This window comes from Calonectris borealis, chromosome 22, assembly GCF_964195595.1.
Source record: "Calonectris borealis chromosome 22, bCalBor7.hap1.2, whole genome shotgun sequence".
Lineage (NCBI taxonomy): Eukaryota > Metazoa > Chordata > Aves > Procellariiformes > Procellariidae > Calonectris > Calonectris borealis.
In genome coordinates, this window is record NC_134333.1 from 9049982 (window position 1) to 9070135 (window position 20154).

A 20154-nucleotide genomic window follows, 5' to 3' on the forward strand; every position below is an offset into this window, starting at 1 on the left:
AGAGGAATAAGATAAAATCTGATAGAGCAAACAGGTTCGTTAAACAGGGGCACAGATTTGCCTGCCCACAAATAGGCAAGTTTTAGCCCTACTTGGACCCAGCTAAATTACAGTCCTTACTCATGATAATCTCAAGCGACAGTTTCCCCATAAATGAAGGAAGGAAGAGTCTTCGTTCCCAGGAGAAGCTGTTGGAAACGGCTGGGATACTGTGCAGAGAGGCAATCTATCACTGCAAGCCATTAAGTATGTACATCCCAGTGCTTCCTTGCATCGACCCTTTGTGTAAGCTAGGCCATAAGCGCTTCTCTAATATAGATCAGTCTTTAAAGAGCACGTGGAGTTATCATAAGAAAGATAAATTTTCTTGGGGTTTTTTATGTTCTTTTCTTTAATGTAGGATGTATGTATTTTATAGATAAAATAGCTGAAGTATGAATAATCTGGAAAATGCAATGATATGGACTTATGCCCTAGTAAGAGTATTTTATTTATTATATCTCAAGAATTTCCATGTCAGGCACTTAGATGATAACTAAGTTTATGTTATTTTTAAATACTAATCAAGTAAATGCAAAGGATCCCCCTGAAAATGAAGGGTCATCTGTAACAAAGACTCTGCAGACAGAGATAAGGCTAACGGCTCTGTTCATGATGTATGAGCCTGTGGAGAAGCCAGTTCCCTTATCCACAGTTTTCTAGATATAGTAGTAAACGACTAAGTTTAGTAACAACTTCTGTAACTTGGGTCTGCAGTTATGACCGAGACACACAAGGGTAGTGGTTCCCATGAGTCAGTACACATCCCTTTAATTTTGGCTGCTTCCTACATATGGCCACGTTTTAAAAACACTGACTGATAAAATAACAAATGAACAATATAAATTAAATATCTCCACGTCTCAGTTTTCACAGTTGTAACTTTCCCCCAAATTTTTCTCAAGAAACCGCCGTGCTCTTTCCTCTCTGGCCTAGCCTTTCCTCACCACAGGGATTAGTTATGTAAATTGGAACTTAATCCCCTAAAGGCAAATTTGCAGTTCAAGTCCAAGTGTCTGCTAGCATGGCCAACTGGAACCAAGACCGTCAGGGGATGGCGGATGTTTAGCATTTTGTCCTGTAGTCTAAGACAATCTTAAACCGCAAGGATCTCCTTCAGGTTACAAAGGCAACCAGCCAGATTTTCCCCCTTTTCTTTTAAACAAGTTCATAACACAATAGATAAAAGAAAAAAAAAGAGGGGGAGAGGAGGGGAAACCCTCCCAGAAAAGTGAGCTAAGGCTGAGTGAATTTCCAGCAATGTGGTGAACGTATTGTCTGCCCCTGTGACTCTCAAAGGAATGTAATAAAAGGAAGACAGCAACCCAGCAGGCAGCTTCTCAGGGAGCCGTCTGCCTTCCAGCCCCTTGATGTAACGCTTGAACAGGTGCAATATAAAGGATGCTAAACTGGTGATTATTAGGGCTGTTGGAATGGGTTTCCTCTCTGCTCTCTGATGAGACGATTTTTTTTAAAGAAACTATACGATGGGATATGCCGACGTTTCAAAGACTACCTGTCGCAAGGGAAACACTGAGCAAGGAGAGGGTCGCTGGTCTAAGAGTCATTGATGCTGTTTCTGGTCTCATTTAAGCTGCTGTAAATCAGGAATCGTTCCCGTGGAGTCACCGCAGCGACGCGCTTGCAGGCAGGAGAACAGAACTGCTGAGGCTGTGTCCCAGGGAGGGCATCTTTCTGCAGAAACATTGATGGCTTTGAAGACTGACTTTCAAGTAAAGATACAACCCCCTGGCTACTCACATACATGCCAGCATCTGAAAACAATTTTAAGTGCCTACTCCTCGAAGCAGAGAGAACAGCTTTTGATTTTTTGTCTTGATGTTTCCTTCCCTACCACAACTGCACTACCACTACCACTTCCTTCACTACCACTCTTCAGCGCTTGCAACCCACAAAGAATAGGGAAAAAAGATTTCAGGTAGCTCAGTGATTCCGTGAACGCCATACGTTCCCAAGCAAGATACAATACTCTCTGCTAATTCACAACACTTCTTTTTTAAAACAGCAAGGATTTACAGCAACAGAATTGAAAAGTAGTAATGCAAATCAGGCACCTTTGTATGCACCTTTTTATTGAAGTTGATGTGTACCGTTCCTCCATCAGCCCTACAAAAAGCCCTACTACAACAGTATAGCGACTTAAGAGGACATATTTTATCGATGCAGGCAAAAAATTGTTCACTGCTACATTTTCTACTGTTTCTTTGCGCAGTCTGGCATCAGGCACTTCCTTTTTTTCATGAGGACAGCATGGTCACTGGGTAAGGACCTACACGAGAGATCACGAGACCTGGGCTCTGTTCCCTCGGAGCTGCCCCGTGTCCTCAGGCAGATGATTTCTGGTAGAGCTGGAGCCGTAGGAACGCATTACATGAATTCTTTGGGTTCCTCCTAGGCCTCTTTTCTAAGATTTAATTATTTTTGTGCTCTGTGCTTGGGTTTCCCTCATTTCTCCTTGTCTGTTCTGGATGATGTGTCCAAGGCAAGGGCTGTTTCTCATGATATACCAGGGGTCTCATGATAGTGTGTGGATTTACGGGACCTGCAGGTGCAATCCCGCACAGCATTACTCACTATACTTTAGGATTATTTCTCTTTACTGGTTTCCAGCTGATTTCTGTCGCTTGTCCTGCTGGGCATCAACCTCCAAGGGGGCATTTTTCTCCCTCCTTGCAAAGATAACAAAACAGGTGCCAACGGGTTAAAAACTCCTCCAGAAGGAGCCTCCGAGAGCAGGACAGGCGGTGGCGCTCGCGGAGCCCCGATCTGTCAGAGAGGAATTGCAGAGATAATAGGATTTGCGGAACGGTCCCAACTCATCACTCCGGAGCGATCCATGTTGACTGGCTCGGGCACGCATCCAGCGGTTTGCACACACGGGTGCACACTCGGATTCCTGCTCGGTTTGCTCGGGAGGGGCGGGGGAGGGGGGGGGGGGGAGGCGAACAAAAACATAAAGAAGCGACATAAAGCGGCCGGAGGGGCGGGGGGGGGGGTGTTTACAAAAAATAATTAATCTCACACGCACAGAGGCAGGCAGAGAAATGCACCCGACCCAGCCAGCCTGCAATCCCTGAACCGCAAATTTTACAGGAGCATGCGGGCGGCGCAGCCATGATTGTATAGGCGGGGGGGTTGTGTGCGTGTGTGTGTGTGTGTGTGTGTGTGCGTGTCCATGGGCGCGGGGCGAGCGTGCGGGGCGCGGGCGGGCGCGGGGCGGGGGCGCGCCGCCCCCGGGTCCCCCCCCGAGCACCGCCCGGCTCCGCGCCGCCGCGCCGCCGCCACGGGGGGTCGGGCACCCCGCGCCCCTCGCGGGGCGGCCGTGTGAAAGGCAGGCTGCGAGCGGGGAGGGGGGAGCGCGGAGGAGGAGAGGAGAAGGAGGAGGAGGAGGAGGAGGAGGAGGAGGGAGGAGTGTGTGCGTAGAGGGAGGCGGGGGGGGAAGGAAACCCTCATGGAAGTATGAAGGAGATGGTGGGAGGCTGCTGTGTCTGTTCTGATGAGCGGGGCTGGGCGGAGAACCCGCTGGTGTACTGCGACGGGCACGGCTGCAATGTGGCGGTGCACCAAGGTAAGACACCGGCCCGGCCCCGCCGCCAGCACCGGGGTAGCGCGGGGCCGGGGCGCCGCCGCCACCGCCTCCGCCTCCCCCGCCGGGCGCCCCGGGGAGGCCGGGGGGGTTGCGGAGGCGGCGGGGGGGGGGGGCTTTGTTTTATCCCTATTGTTCAAAATAACGGTGTCGCCGCTGGCCTGGCTCGGCGGAGGAGCCCGGGGGGGGGAGCGCGGTGTGCCGGGGGCGAGGGGGGGAGCGGGGTTGGCCATCAGCTGCGCCCCGGGGGGGGGGCACGCACCTCCCAGGGCTCGGGGGGGTACTCGTTACCGGGAGCCGGCAGGGACCGCCGGCCGCTTCCTTCCGCGGGGAGCGGGGGGGGTGTCGCCCGGGGCGGTGGAGCCGGGTCCCCCCCCCGTGCCCCGGGAAGGGCGGGCTGCCGAGCCCCGGGCCGGGAGGAGGGCAGCGCCGGGCTGGGAAGCGCCGCAGCCGCCCCCGGGGGTCCGGTGCCCTCCCCTCGGCCCGCTGCCGCACATGGCCCCGGGTAACCCCCCGGGGGCGGCCGCGGGGCCCGGAGCTGCCTCCTCCAAGGGCAGGGAGGAAGGCAGCCCTTCTTCTCCCAGAGATATGGGCTATTTGCATTTTAAATGACTCGGAGCACGCCCCTAACACACGGTATCGGACTGGAAAGTTTGTCCTCCGGTCTCCGGAACAACAACAACAACAAAAATTAAAAAAAAAATGTATTTGCTTTCGTTCAAATCCAGCAGAAAGGCACGGTGATTATCCTGGTTGGTTTGTTTTGAATAACAGGAAGGTTTCTGGTCTCATCTGGCATGTCTGTTTTTCCATCTATTATTATCCTATCCATCTACCAGCACATCTCCAGCCTCTTCCTGTATAATCTCTCCCTCGGTGTCTTGATGCACGCTCCTGTCTCCAGCTGCGAATGTGTCCTGCTCTGCCTCTGCCCGCCTGTCAGGCGCAGGTCTCTGGGTCTGTAGGTTGGGCTTTCTTTTGCTTTTCGTACGTTTGGTGTATCCATGCTCACGGCTTTAGTAAGAAGTCGCTTACAACCAGGTGACTAAAGGGGAGTTAAAATGAGGAAGTGAAGCTGGCAGGGGATTTCTCTTCATTCGGAGACGATGCTTGGGTGTCTCCTGTCATCGGGCAGCCTCTCCAGGGTGCTTCTGAGTGACCCGGCAGAACGAGGGCCTTTCTGGAAGGAGGCTTCTTTCTGTTTTGATTTTGCTGGTGCAAGTCTTTCATTCTTCCCGTTATTTATCAAACCATATGCTAGAGAGTAGGTTTCTTCATTGCTCTCTTTTCTGGAGGGAGATAAAGGGCATTGGCATCCTTATGCCCGCTCCCAAGATTAATATAAACACTTTTGTTTGCTGGCAAGAACAGTTTCAAATGTGCAAGAACAGTTTCAAATGTGCAATGCTTTTATTTTTTTAGGGTGCCTGTTTCTAGGCCCGCACAGGTACGGAGACTGGATGCGTTCGCTGTTTGTTGCAGCAGCAGGGAAGCGGGCGCGTAGCGTTGTTTTGGTGGAGTTGGGACGTTAGGAAAGTCTCAGAGAGGGCACCGCTTGTGTGGTTGGAAAACACAACTGTCTATTTAGATCTTGTAAGAGTCTTTCAGGATATAATAATTCATAAGGAGTGTAGCAGTGTGTAGTGGATGTTCATCAACCCTCTTTTTAAAGCTTGTTCGTAAACCTAGCAGTGGTGTGGTGTTTTGGTAGGCTTTTATTTCTTAAATAGAAACAAACCACTGTAGGGAATCATCTGGGTCATCTAGTCTCATTCCGTGCAATCACACACTGGGTTTGGTATCTCTTTGTACTGCTAGAATATCCGCAAAACCAAAGTTGCCTTTTGAAATGATTGTACAGTTAAAGAAAGAACCCTGTATTTTTTTTAAACTTACATTATAGCTACACATTAGGGCTGATTCTTAAAAATAGCAGTACCATTTCTGTGACAATGGTTAGAAATCTTATCTTTCCAGTGAAAAATTAAAAATGTCAACAAAACCATCTGATTGGAAATGAAGACTCTAATAAGATAGTTTAAAAGAACATTTACAAATCATATTTTCAACTCTGCCTTACTTATGTTCTGCATTGTTCCTTGTTTTCTTCCTTTTTGAAGCAGTGGGCACAGAAGCTCACACTGGCTCCAGCTGAGTGCTTGCTTTTGGCCCTACGCCCACTGCTAAAGATGGACCCAAGGCAGGCTCCTCTGTCATTGCTTTCATGTAGTTTCTATTTTCTTATGCGTATGCCTTGGCTCATCTTGCAGTCAGCTCTTTCGGTTTAACTCTACAGTTGTGTTCGTTTTCCTGGCTGATGTGGAATAATAGACATTAGAGAGATGGAGAGAACCTATTGTGGGTCATGTTTGGTCCATCCCCCAGGGAACATCACAGGATTGCTTCCAGCAGGATATTTTCAGATGCTTTGTCCAACCTAGTTTCAAATGTCTCAAGTGACTGGGATGCCATTCCAACTGCCAGCTCGCATTTGAAGGTGGAATAAGGAAGATATAATTTGTTCTTTCCTAGGAGACTCCTATACCCTCATCTGAGATGCATAGCCTTCTTACCGCTATCTTTACCAGCCTCTGTTGCTTTAAACCCACCTGCGTGGTGGCTAAGAGCCCGTTCAGGGTCAGAAAGGCTTCCTTCGGGACTCACAAAGACCATCCTTGGACGGTTAGAGGGAGAAGGTGACCGAAGAAGGTGAACAGTTTTCAAAGACATTTTCCCATCAGAGACGGGAGCTGATTTTAAAGAAGTGGGAGCTGCGGCTTGCAGAGGGAGATCCTGAGAGCATCAGTAGTGATGTAGAAAGCAAGAGGGACACGTGGTACAGCTGGATAAGGACACCGATTTTGTTGGGTTATCAGATGGAGAGTTGTATTAACACAGAGCCTGTTCCCAGGAGCAGTCCTAAAAAGCCTGAGTTCAGTGATCTTGGAAGCATGCTGCGAAAGGTTGCCACGGGATGTGACTTACAGACTTGAGGGTGTGCAGGATAAAAGGGAGTTTGGCTTGGTGTCTCACTGAGGTGATTTCCTTCATGATGCTGAGACTTTGTCTTAGTCCTAATTATGGTTAAGGTGCTTCATAGCCATTCATTTGATAATTTTATATTTAGATCACTAGTGACACTTGAAAAGTTAAGAGGTAAGAAATTGCTCCATTTGTGTTTGCTAGACCAGAATTAGACACAGTTTATGAAGCACTCCACTCCCACTTAGGCCAGGTTTTCATAGGAATTTTTCATGCTGGGCATGAGCTTATCTGAAAACTTGAATAAATGTATAACACTGGACCTCTTGCAAAAGGCTGTCTGCTGTTGCTGGATATGGAAACTAGAAAGGGGAATAAAATGCTGCGTAGATGTAATTTTTGGTTTTGTCACCCATCTCTGACTGATAACAGCTCTGGCAAGCTTCTATATACACCTGAGAAATTAAGCAGTCGATTTAAAAATGGCCTAACGAACTCTCTTTGCTTTTCTTCCAGCTTGCTATGGAATTGTCCAGGTTCCTACCGGACCCTGGTTCTGTCGGAAATGTGAATCTCAAGAGAGAGCCGCCAGGGTGGTGAGTACGAAGCACGCTTGCACTTAAACTAAATAGGTTCATTCGGTGCCCTTCATGTCTCTGCTGGAAGCAGTGTGGTCCACTGGCAAAAGCGATAGAGCCTAGCATTTCAGCACTGCTGTGATTATAATCCCAGCTCTGCCTGTAACCCGCTATATCTTGTTTATACAATAGGAATAATTGCATCAAACCATTTTATACAATGCTATTAGCCATTTTGATGAAAATGCTGCCGGAGGTGTTTTTAAGCAAGTTATCAGTGACAAAATTTTTGAGTCTAGAGACCTCAATTTTCTAAAAAATAACGGCATTCCTCTAAAAGGTGGTTTCTCTGCTGCTTTTTCTATTCAATTCCTCAGGAAGTTTTGGAGTGGAGGGAAGTTGGCATCACCTGAGATGCTGCTGTACTGTCAGAGTTACCATACTGACTGACAGGATGGATTGGCATTCGTATCTCGCAGCAACAGTCTCCTGCATAAAGTCTTCTGAGTTTGTAAAACAGCAGAGAAAATGACAGGAAGCTGGATCAGGGTTTAGTTTCTGTCTAAGTAGCAATTCAGCAGTATAGAACACTTTACAAATGTTCTTAATTAATTCTGGCATTTCCCGGTGAGGCAGGAAAGTGGAAACAATCAGGCCAGGGCTGCCTCTTAGGTCCGTCTATGTGGCAGAGTTATTTGTGCAGTAAACTAGGCTGTGAGTTTATAGCACACCAGCTACTCTGCAGTAACTTCCCATGTGAGCCCTTATCAGATACGGCTGCACCAAGCGCCGGCGTGCAGATCTTTAACATGTTAGTTATGCCATGGATGCTGCTCTTGCCATACAGTGAATCCAAGATAGCTTCCCCCCTTCGCTCTCTTAAGGATGGATTTAAATTAAACCTTGGCTTTCCTTGAATACAGAAGGCCTCACTCAACACAAACAACATTTATTAATGCCTGCGCTGCCTTCTGAACTGGTTTAGTTAAACCTTTCCTAAAGTACACACCTAGCGAAGCTGATGTAGGTGACCTCTGAATCTGCGGATCTGTGCAGGCCTGAGCAAATATCGTGCTCTGTCTCAGCTGGGGTCTCTGCTTGCTGCAGTACAAAAGTTTAATCTGTTTCACAGATGGGCAAAGAACTTGGCAAAGATGAGTGAATGGGGGAATTAGGTATCTGTACCATGCTTTCTACACTGCATTAACTCATTCCTCATTGGAAGTGGGAGTGTAAACAAGACCAGACTTTCAGACCTGAGCTTTCTTCCCATCATAAGATGCTGCTTTTATGTGCACTGCAGTAAAGAAGATCAAATGTGTCTTTGAGTGGTTTTACATCCTGCAGATAGTTTCATAGCAAAGAAAGGAATTTGGATTTCATGGGCCTCTTCCCCCCGCTCTCCCAACCGTGTAGGCAGAGAGCAGCTCTTCAGCGCTAGCTACAATTCAATGTAAGCTGTATTAATACATGTACGTGCAAGTCCTCCTCACCTGTGCTCAGTGCAAGGACTGTAACTTTTCCCTTGCACGTTATACACTTCAAACTGCCTCCAAGGTATCAAGAAAACAATACCCCCGCAGGTGGCTCCTTATTTAACTCGCCCTGGGTGAAATCTGTTAGACAATGCGTGGTGGGCTTCAGTCATGCCATTCAGTCCTGTGGCATTCAGCCCTGCTACTATGATAACTGAACAGTGATAATCTTCCTTCCTAAGCAGAGCTGGGGATGATTTCCTATCTAAATCCCTCACCTTTTCAGTTAAACACCAGCAGTCATAGCAACAGACACACAGATGGGTAAATACTTAAAAAGAATCTAGTTCTTTGATGTAGAGAACAGCATGATCAGAGTAAGGGAAATGAGTCAGGTCTTACGAGATCTGTGCATGGCTCTGTTGCTAAAAGACTTTGAATTTGTGCTCCGTGGTCCAGCGAGGCTGGAGCGTGTGGCTCTGCTGCTGCCCTGGGGTTTCACTGCACCTCTCTGTGCCTGGCTTTCTCCAGCTGTAAAAGGGGCATTATCAGCCTGCAGACGCTGCCTTGAGGATCTTGAAGGAGAGATGCTGCTATTTGAGCGCTAAATACACTGACAACAGCAGGGTGAATTGATATTCATATTTCTTTCATAATGACTGTGTGGCAAACTCCTTTGAAAAACAACAATGTTTTTCTTCCCACATCTGCCTTCATAGAAGAATCTTAAAGCAGTTTACAAGCTTTGTCCATAACAAACATATTTATTGGCTAAATATTGATACTTTTGCTTTGAAAATGAGATACGGAGGCATGAAGAATATTGCACTCCTTAGTGAGTGCTTTGAAACATAGGTCTCCTGTTTTTTCCTTTGGAGAGGTGGACTCCATCCCCTCTTCAGCTTTGGAAAGAGAGCTCAGGAGCCCTAACTTCAGTCGGCAGGTGTAGTCGCTTGGTGGTAGATCCCGGAGTTGGAATCCCCAGGGGGTCAGGAGCTCTAACCTTGCCCATCACAACCTGGTTTAAATCAACCAAGCTCTGCTCTTTTCCCAGAGTTGAAATAAAAACCCCGGAGACTGCCTTGGCCTGTGCAGGTTGAATAAAAGGAAGAGGTACCGCTAATCCCTGCTCATAGCCCCTCCTCAGCTGCTCAGGTCCCTAAAGGATGCTGTGGACGCTATTGTGCTTACAGTAAGCAACTGAAAGCCCATCCACTTTGTAATCAAATTGTCTAGGAAGCCCCGGTGAGCTGCAATGGCCGGAGGGCACTCATGTGAGGGATCATGTGAAGGCTTTAGCTGTCATTTCGAGGCAGGGCTATTAAAAGTCTTGTGTGGGGCCGATGGAGCTGTTAACCCCTCTTGTTACAATCAGAGCTTTGCTAATCGCATGGTGGGAGAGCCGCTTTGATCTGAGGGGTGGAGGGAAGAGCGGAGGGGCCTTTTCAAGTGCAAATTTCTTATTACAGTGTCTCAGTTAACCCAGTTCTTTTTCTGTCTTGGCTCTGCCGGGCTTTCCATAGTAATTGTGAGAGCAGCTCTCCAGCCCTCTGGCAGCCCGGACCTAACCAGGAGCAGTGAGAAAAACCTCCTATGGTCATCCATCCGTATTTCAAACTGAGTTGCAGGGAAAGCGAGATGGGCTGCCGACGATGGCACTGATCTTTGTCCCCTCATCTCTTATTTACATGTTATCACAGGGATTTCGTGCTTGCCAAAGGTGCCTGTTTGACAGCCCCGCACGCTTGACTCCCGCGAAAGCCTTGGAGGATCGGGCTGAGCCTCCCTGCTGCCCATAGCATTGCAATCCTATTTATTGTGCCAGGAGGTAAAACTTCAGCAGAGGAAACCTTGAGCTTGCTTGAGGAAAACCGCTTTTGCGGAAGGTCCTCGGGGACTGCTCGGTGGCAGAGGCTTTTGCTCGTGGCCGGTTTTTGCTCAATACGTTGGTGTTTTTCGGGGCGTGAGCACCTGCCCCGTTGCGCTCGCCAGAGCCGAGCGATCACAGCGCAGCGCAGGCAGGCCGGAGCGCCAGGTCCCGCACGCTCATAGCGGCACAGCCCGCCGTCCCGCTTTGACACCAGGCACCTCATTTCAAAACTTTCTGATGAAGCACATTTTTTCACAGAAAAACGGGGTTTTTTGTTTGGTTTGTTTTGTTTTTTAAACAAATCAGACGTTTCCACTAGGGAAGGAAAAGGGTTGCACCTTGCAGGTTTTCAGGCCTTTTTTTAAGTCAAACAAAACAAAAAGCACATAGAAATTTTCCCTAAGTGATGCCATGAGAAGACAGTGACCGTTTTTGGACACCTCAGCCTGGGAGGAGCCCTCAGGGCCGGGAGCCTGTTCCCCCATGCGTGGCAACGCGCCCCGAAACCGCTCCACCTCCCACCAACGCTTCAAAAGGGCGTTATGGCCGGGGGAGAGCCCTCATGTAGCGATCAGCCGACGTGGAGGCCGATGTCGGCCGGGCAGGGCTGAAATTAGTGAGGGAGGAAAAATGAGTGCAGGGCCTCGCCGTCCGCTGTGAGGCGAGGAATGGCGCCGAGGGCCGTGGCGCTGGGTTTCCCTGGCTCTCGCCATCCTGCCCGGCCGGACCCTCCCCATCCCCTCGCCGGGTGTGCGTGGCGGGGGGTGAGGCCTGTCCCCACCCTGGCCATGAGGGAGACCCTTCGGTGGGTTTGGGGCCATCGCTAGCCTTGGGGGCCTTCCTGCCCTGGGGGCCTGGTGTGAGGGGCCATCTCCCGAGCGGAGGGGGCTCATCTCCAACCGCCCCATGGCTGCTGGCCCCCGGTGGAGGATACGGCGTGTCTCTCCCTCACGGTTTTCCCCCAAAGCAGCCATTAGTGACTGGGCATGGAGAGGGGCGCAGAGTCGCTCCCGTCCCTCACAGCCTGTCATGGCGCCGGGCCTGCAGCCTCCCACGCAGCATGGCAGCGCTGAGGGAGCTTCCCCCACCCTCGCGGGTGGCAAGGACGCTCCCCTCACGCCCTCCCCGTCCCACCTCAGCCCTCCCCGGGGCCGGGTCTGGGGGGAAGCAGGGTGCCCACCCGCCAGTCCCAGCCATTGGGGCCGGGCTCGCCATGGCCCCCCACACCCCGCCAGCAAAAACATCGCGACAGCCTCACCCGCCTCTCAGGAGACTGGAAAAAAATATCGCAAGAGAAAGAGGGAAGGAAGGAAGGAAAGAGGCTAAGATAGATAATGGCTTCTTTTTATTTGCCTTCTGCTCTCTGAGTCATGGTTTTCGGTTTTACTCCCCAACCGCAAAGACTAAAACTTTTTTCTTTAAAAAGCCCCGTGAAGGTCAAGGTTTGCTTGTAGCCTCGTGGCTCTTGGGCTGAGGCTTTAAATACGTCCCCGTCAGACAGGACGATATCGAGCTGTGTCAGAGTATCTTTTTGCACCCAAACCGCTCTCAGCCTTTCTTCCACTTCCTCTCTTTGAAAGCAGCCCCATCTTTCATAACCATGTTGTAAATGAATCATCTCTTTTCTGGCCCTGCGCCCCTGGGAGTTAGATTAAACTTGTTGTTTCTGCTTAATTTCAAGAGATGTGAACTGTGTCCCCACAAAGATGGAGCCCTGAAACGGACCGACAACGGAGGTGAGTACCTCTGCGCAGAGCCGGGTATGTCGTGCAGAGCCTCCGGGGACTCGGCAGCTGTCCCGGGCACAAAATAATTCATTTCTGAGGCTATGTCGCCAGAAAGGGAAGGCTGGAGGCTCCGGAGGAATGAAAACACTCTGCCTTTTTCTTATAAAACTTCACTTTGTGAAGCCTCCACGGCGAGAAGACCTTTCCCTGGGGGGGAGCCTGCCTGGCCTCTGGCTGGCATCGAAGCACAGCCCCTGAAATGTGCAGTTTCTTGAGAATCAGTGCACGATCTGGCATTGTTTACAGAAACGTGGAAGTTGTCGAGTTATTTGCTGCACGCTTGCACAGCAGCAGTGTGATCCTCAGGTTAACAGAGCCTCCGCCTTGAGTCCCCATCCGAGAGCAGGGACCAGGATGCAGTAAAGATGTTTTTCTCTGCAGGACTTATCTGCTCATCATTGATGCTTCTCAGCCTCTGGTGCTGTGAAGTACTGTGGAGTCTGATTTCAGTTGTCAGAGCTCGCAGCTGTTGGTGCTACTGGCTGTATAGATCAAACTTAGTTTTTCTCAAAATCTTGTTTTTCAGAAAGGCTTCTGTATCTACCTGCCGCTTACCTTAATACACAGAGAGTTAAATTAGGAGGTCTTTATTCTGATAGATCCTATATTTATAGAAGAAGCGCTAAGTCCAGGATATTTTGTAGAAGCATCTGCTAGAGCTGGTCGTAAGTGCCAAGAGCCTTAGTGCAATAGCACAAGTATCGTGTTGGGGGGTTGTTTTATAATAACATAGCATCTTCTTCCAAACATGTTATTACATGGTTTGGTCAGGTCTGCGTAGACAGGCACAAGAAGTGTTACAACCATGTCACTGTACAGACTATACAGCCCAAGTACTTAGAGTGCTGAATGATTCTGTAATCATGGAGTTTGGTTCCGCCTGCCCAGCTGAATCCATCCTAATTCTAACTAAATCCTTCCAGTGTAGTAGCTATGCCGGTATGGATCAGCTCCCAAAGGCTCCTGACCTTCAAACTTTCTCAGTTCTGTCCTAACCAGGTGGAATTTCAACTTACACATCTGACTTGGGAAGTGTCTTGGTGGATTTAGATTTTAATCTAACTTGGCTTGCTGAAAAAGAGCCTTCTTTAGCCATTGATAACAGCTAATAAAGGGAGCTTTGTTTCCAGTGGCATGGGACTACACGTCAAACCTGTCCCATCAGCATCATTTACTGCTTGGATGCTTTTCCTGGGTTTGGTTAGGTCTTCAACTCTGGGTTTCAAGTCCTGAGAGGGTGCTTTTAAGAACGATGAGCATTGTACCTTTCTTTTCCCAAAGAAATCTCTGCTTTCTTATTTAATCTGGAGCTGGTATCAGTCTGTCTTTCACCCACAAAGGATTTGATTCCTAACCAAGTTACAACAAGCAGTATTTCAAATCTAACATCTAACTTAAGTTGGCTCCCTTCCTACACTCTCTTCCTTCTCTCCCTCCCATGCTTGTCTGCAGCCCTGTCTGAGTTTAAGACTCTTCTGGGTTGCCCCACGTGAATCTCCGCTCTCTGTCTTGTTTGCTTCCCCAGGGTGGGCCCACGTCGTCTGTGCTTTGTACATCCCAGAGGTGCAGTTTGCCAACGTGCTCACCATGGAGCCAATTGTCCTGCAGTATGTACCCCACGACCGCTTCAACAAGGTAAACTCATCTCTTTCTCCTGCTACCCCAAGTGTACTTGCCCCGCCTTGGCTTTTTGGGGTCATCTTATTCTGCCATGTCTCCTGTCCAATTTATTTTAATATCCAGGTACTCAGATTCCTTTAAAAATAACTAGCAAAGTAAATCCCCATTCCTGCAAAAAACTTTTCGGTCCTCCATTTCTCTCTTCCCCAACTCCCTGCAACTTGAGCAATCTCTGCCTTGGAGTTGCATGTTAGTTGCTCCATATTTCGATCTGACACAGTTGTTATCTGGGGAGAAAAAGAAGATGCGTGAGTTTTGTGCATGCCACTAAGCTGTTGTCATAGGAGGGAGATGACTGGACAGAGTTAAGAGTTCTTGAAGGCTTTGCCTCCTGGTGAACAGTGAGAGTGGAGCAGACGTTTTGCCTGCCTCTTTGAGTGAACACTTCTCCTTGTTTTTGCAGACTTGCTACATTTGTGAAGAGCAGGGCAGGGAGAGCAAAGCAGCCTCTGGAGCATGCATGGCCTGTAACCGACACGGCTGCCGGCAAGCTTTCCACGTCACCTGGTGAGTTCCCCCAGCATCATCCCAAGAATAGCCCCAGCTATTGGTTTTGCTGCTATGCCTTTGAGGCCGCAGCAAACGGGTGGTGTGGGGAGTTGGGCTAATCACCCCGGGTTTATTTTTTGCAAGGGGTATCTCATCCTTGCTCAGTTTGTGAGGGGAACTTCCCCAGGAAGGCTGAGGTTTCACCAGTGAGCCTTCCCTGCTGAGAACGAAGGCTGGGGATTTCCCTAAGACTGTGTGGAATCCAAGAAGAGAGGAGATGAGTCACAACCCAGGAATGTTCCTCCTCCAGCAGAGCACATGCAAGAGTATCATCTAGATGATGTGATTTTAAGGGCTGATATCCTCATGTACCCTCGCAGCCTGAAAACAACATTGCCTATCAGCAGAACAGGGAGATTCCCAGCTTTACATGGATTCCTTGCTCATGTTATGGCTTTTGTTGGAATTGTTACTGGTCTCTCAGGCCTCCCTTAAGAAAAACACAAATTGCAAGACAATCTGGTAGAAAAGTACTGACAATTTTGAAGATCTTAATATGAATTAAAAATAGACTGAGCTTTTTTCCCCCTCCTTGCATACCATTTGCCAAGTAGAACAGGAAACTTCAAGACCCTGCCTGGGCATCCTGAACTATTCTTTGCCCTTTGATGGGATATGTGGTCTGGTTGTAAAATGTGCTTTATCCTCCTCCTAATTGCATGTATTTCAGTGCCCAGATGGCTGGCCTCTTATGTGAAGAGGAAGTCCTGGAAGTCGACAATGTCAAATATTGTGGCTACTGCAAGTACCACTTCAATAAAATGGTGAGTTTCTTCATCCCTGCAATGGAGTTTTTTTGTCACATACAAGGCGTCGTCTTCATCCTAGATTGTATCTGTGCTCAGAGCAGTGAGAAATGCCAGGAACACATAAACAAGGTCTGCAGCCTGCTTCCCTTTTCAGCCATTCAGAGTCATTTAGGAGTAAAGATTAATTTATGTTTTGCATTTCTATAGCATCTTTAAACCCATTTTCAAAGCTAGGGGTTGAATTCTTCCCATCTGTTTCAGCTTCCCTGACCCACTCTGTGTGGCTGAAAGAGAAGTCCCAAGAAAGGAGAGCAGCCGTGATGTTTGATGCTCCAGGGAGTTAGGGGTATAGCTCAGGCACCCTGGGCAGGAGGGTGTAACGCAGAACAGCCAGAACTTCTGCCTGAGGACAGAGACAGCCCACAAGAGACATGGAGTCGTTCACTGTTTGAGGGGTATTTGGGGCAAAGGACTTCCCCCTATTAATTACAGTACCGAGAGGAAAGAGAGGAACCCTTTTCCTGTCCTGCATAATTAGTAGACACCTGCTCTCTCCCCTCCAGCAAAAAGGAAACTTGATCCTCTCGCTACAGCTTTATGTCTCAGTGGCTCCTTTGTTGCTGGTCTTTCCCACTTTCCTTCCTGCTTATCAGTGCTGTCAGGTACAGTGACCGATGTCTTGAGCTTCCCCTCAAAGTCAGACTGGAGGACACCTTCCCTGCCCTTCAGGTACCCTCAGTATCTGACACAAGTGTAGCTCTGTATCAAGTTTACTGATGCTGAGGTAGATAGCAGGACTTCTGCTGGTGCCTGGAGTCTGAGGACAGGGCATCCTTCCGCACACACCCCGCGCCCCACTCAGGACTGAAAGCTGGACACGGCTGTTCAGGACTGGCGTGTCTAAGCAACATTGCTGCTGCCATTTATCTTGTTGTTTACAGAATGGTCTCCTAGCAGCTGTGCCTTTCTTCTTACAAGTGTCGGTGTGCATGGGCCACCAGGAACCAAAGATCTGGGGAGTTACACCTACATGCTGTTTGTAAGCCCACTAATAGGGTATCCACTGTGGTCCCACTGTGTTAGGAACCAGACTGGGCATCTGGTACAAATAGAATTTGGTCCTGCGTGTGGTAGACAAGCCATTTACTGTAGCATTGCTCACTGTAACCGTGAAAGCTGGACTCTATAACACTGTTTCCTCTCTCTCTCTTTTTTGCTCCTGTTGGCCACCTCCTCTCCCCTTCCCCACTTACCTCAGAAGACCTCACGTCACTCTGGAGGTAGCTCCTTCATTGCTGGAAGAAGGAGCCGATCCACGTCCCCTGCTCAAGAGAAGCACGTATCCCACCATGAAAGGCCAAAGAAGGTAAGATCTGCACAGAGTTTGTCAATCCAGAGAGGCAGAGTCATGTGGGATGGAGGTGAGAAGGGGAGGAGCGTGCAAAGAGCACCGATGGCTCCTCAGGTGAGCCCTGACTCTGTAAAGAGTTTCACAGTCAGAGATCTGAATAGTGGCTGCGTTTTTAAACAGGCCTCTAGAAATGTCTATGCAAATGGAGCAGCACAGCCATGGGGAACGTGAGGCCAAGTTTGCATGTTCAGATGGTGCCAGAGGGGTCCTGGCAGAACGTGCCTATGAAACGTGCAGCTTTCCCCTTTCTGTCTTGTGGCAAGTCCGCTTTGAGGATGACATTGTGCTATGGTTTCCAGCTACTGAGTTGATCTGTGTCAAAGTAATTCGGTTTTAAATGCAGCAGCTCGAAAACAGAAAATTGGAGGTCGTTATCCTCAGATCCCAGAGTCCAAGTTTTAAAGGACAAAAGGATACTGATTAGTAATCTGCATTGTGGCCAGCAGGTTAATTGTAGGCAAGAACAATAATTAGCATAAACTAGGTAGTATTTTTTTAGTTAGATTAGGCAGTCACAGGGATTCCACCTGCCTCAAGTCTGGAAATAGTGGAAATAGTGTAGAAATAGTTTATCTTCGTTAAATGATTATTTAGAAGAACGTCGCATGCCAGATCTGACTGGTACAATAGTTAGTTATTTAACATTACTGGTTAAGACGTACTCATCAAAACTGCTGCAGTGTTACAGGACATATTAACAGCACACCAAGGTTCATAATTAACCAACTGACTCACGTGACAAATGCTCATATTTCAAGGAAAAGCAGCAGTGAAGGTACAAGGCAGAATCCCAGCAGACTCCTGGGTTCTTACAGAGGTGCAGGTTCCAAGGTGGAAGGGTCTGTACCAAAAGAAATGAGGAGGCCAAAGGCTTGTGAGGTATTTGTTATTTATAACAGGCAGGACACGCGGTTTTTGGAGGATTCGGGTTCTAAGTCAAGTGGCAGCAGAATAAGAAATCTTCCCTACCCCTTGATACGGCTTTCACAATATCAAGAATCCACAACGTAGTAGTGCCACCCTCCTTTGCCCCCCGTCTCTCCAAAGCAACGGGGTAGGATCTGAAGCAGGAATCACTTATACAGGGATACTGTCAGTATGGCCAGATAGTTTTTAATACTTCATGGGCCGTATCCTGGTTTTTGTTAGCAGAAATCCAGAATTACTCTACCAGGCAACCTCTGGATATATTCCACTATAGTCAAAAGCCAAATTTACCTTGTTGTATAAACACAGTTGGTGATACCCCTGCAAATCGCAGTGTGAATCTTTTAAGTCTTGCCATAGGTGTCTGACTGTTTACTTCTTTTTTGTTTGTTTTTGTCTTGTTGCAGTAGGCATCCTCACAATGCGTAAATGATTTTGAATGGTAATGATAGTGACCCACATCCAGAAATAGCCCGATGACACTCCGGTGGGTTTTGTGGCCTAAGTCTGATGGATCTCAGCCCAGTCTCCAGGGGACAAGGGCATCCAGGCTTTCAAAAGCAGTACGGCCATCAGTTAATACTGACTGACACCCTCCTGGCATGCCCAGCTGAGAGTCCGTAAATTCTGTGGGCAGGAAAGCCATCTCCTTCTTTATTTACAGAGGTTATCCCGCAATATCCAGTTTGAAACACTGCCCACCATGTCCATTACGTGTTTGGGAAGCTTGCCCAAACCGTACCTGATACATGGGCAAACAAGGCAAACCTCACTCCCGAAGTGGTGCCTACCCTGCTGCCGACACCAAGTCAGTACATTTCCTACCGCCGGCCAGGCCAAAGCCTGTGGGGAGTATTTACTCCCCTTGTGTGTTCAGCTGCTGCGAGGAGAGGAGGCGGCGGCAGGGAGAAAGAGCATCTGTGCCATGGACAGGGAGCGAGCGCTTGGCACAAGGTGAAGGGCTGTACTGGAACGTGCTATTTTTAGCCAACAAGCAGGCAGAGGGGGTGGGGGAGAGGGCAGGATCGGGGTGATTGACGGCAGCTTTGGAGAGCTCGGCTGTAATTATAACTGACAGCCCGTGCAAGTCCAAGGCTGGGGACCGTACGAGGGCTTCTATATTTGCACAGCTTCTGGTGGCAGGGGTGGGAGCGCAGTCACGTGCCTGGCAGGTAGGAGCAGGGGAGGTGCTGCTTCCCGGCTTTGGTTGGAAAGCAGGTCAGCGCCAGGGGGAGAGCGAAAACAGGAGGAATACGGATTTATTTATAGGCTTCTCAGTGGCGCTTGCCACTATTGTTAGCCTCTGGGTTCCTCACAAACGTGCAGAGACTCCGTCTCGCTGCTGCCTCACCACTCTCCCCTCCTGATGGCTCATCGGTTTGCGAGCAGCAGATCCGATGGAGGCCCCTTCCAGGGCCGGGATTGCTTGGCAGGGCCGCAGCACAAGTGCAAAATCAACTCCTTCCACTTAGAGAGGGGGAGTCAGCACGGAAAGGGGGACGAGGTGTGCAAAGCTGAGATGGGCAGGGTATGGAAGGCACTCTCGACTTCCAGGGTTGTTGGGTAGTTTTCAGGTCTAGGAGTGGTTATGAAGTGCAGGGAGGAAGGACTGGGTGTGAGGCGGTGTGGGAACAGAGACCTTTCGAAGGGGTACCCGAAGAAGGGGTTGAACCATTAGTTCCCACATGGTTTTGGAGTACGTGACTAGTAGTGCATGATCTAACTGCACATGTTTCAGGGGAACTGGGCGTGCTGCTGTGCTGACCTGAAGTAGAACAGCTTTTTCTTGAGCCTGTCCAGCTGTGCAGCCGGCTGGTCCCGTCCTCCCGGAGCTGGAGGCGTTGCAGGGGAGCTGATCGCTCAGCGGCAGACCAAAGCGTGTGCGTGAGTCCCTGGGCTGCAGGTGCTCATGTCTCTCTGCTCCAGAAGGAGCTCAGTGCCTGACAGCTCTCTTCCAGTGCAGGGCTGTGGTTGTTTACTTAGGCTTTACGGAGGAAGACTCTGGCTAAATTAATGACTAAGTGAGGGGCACAGGATTTAACCCAGTGGCTTCAGTAAGACAGCAAAGACTCAGGATTTGGACTGTAAAACAGTTCAGCATTTGTGAAGAGTCTTGTTCTCTGCGGAACAAGGGACAATTGTGATGTGGAACTGCAAGCCAGCATCGGCATCCCCCGCCTTTTGCAGGCACAAACGATGCCAGCCCAAGCATTTCCTTCTGTGGTGTCCTGAAAACAGGAAAGCTCCAGGCTTTGAGTTTTCCCCAGAACATACCAGGCCTTAGCAAAACCAGCCCCATTTATTTCTTTGGGGTTGGTATTGCAATGTGTGTGCTCTACCCTGTGGGAGCATTTGCAGAATTTGTTTGCTTAAAAAAAGAAAGAAGAAAGAAAGAAAGAAAACAATAGCTAAATACCAAGAAAATGCTGGATGACGCACAGAGGTTGAATGAAGTACAGATGTTCTGTCACCTACATTGTCTGCTTGAAACACACAGAAG

General features: G+C 49.0%; 1 protein-coding gene across 1 annotated transcript in view; it reads left to right on the forward strand.

The window, feature by feature from the left end:
* The first annotated feature begins 3507 nt into the window (after window positions 1-3507).
* MLLT6 (MLLT6, PHD finger containing) overlaps window positions 3508-20154 on the forward strand; it is a 47293-nt gene continuing 30646 nt past the window's right edge. The window contains exons 1-7 of the mRNA XM_075171522.1: window positions 3508-3628; window positions 7145-7224; window positions 12233-12287; window positions 13864-13973; window positions 14422-14525; window positions 15238-15331; window positions 16575-16682. Of these exons, the coding sequence (XP_075027623.1) occupies window positions 3520-3628; window positions 7145-7224; window positions 12233-12287; window positions 13864-13973; window positions 14422-14525; window positions 15238-15331; window positions 16575-16682 (660 nt within the window). The 5' untranslated portion in view covers window positions 3508-3519. The remainder of the gene's footprint in view (window positions 3629-7144; window positions 7225-12232; window positions 12288-13863; window positions 13974-14421; window positions 14526-15237; window positions 15332-16574; window positions 16683-20154) is intronic.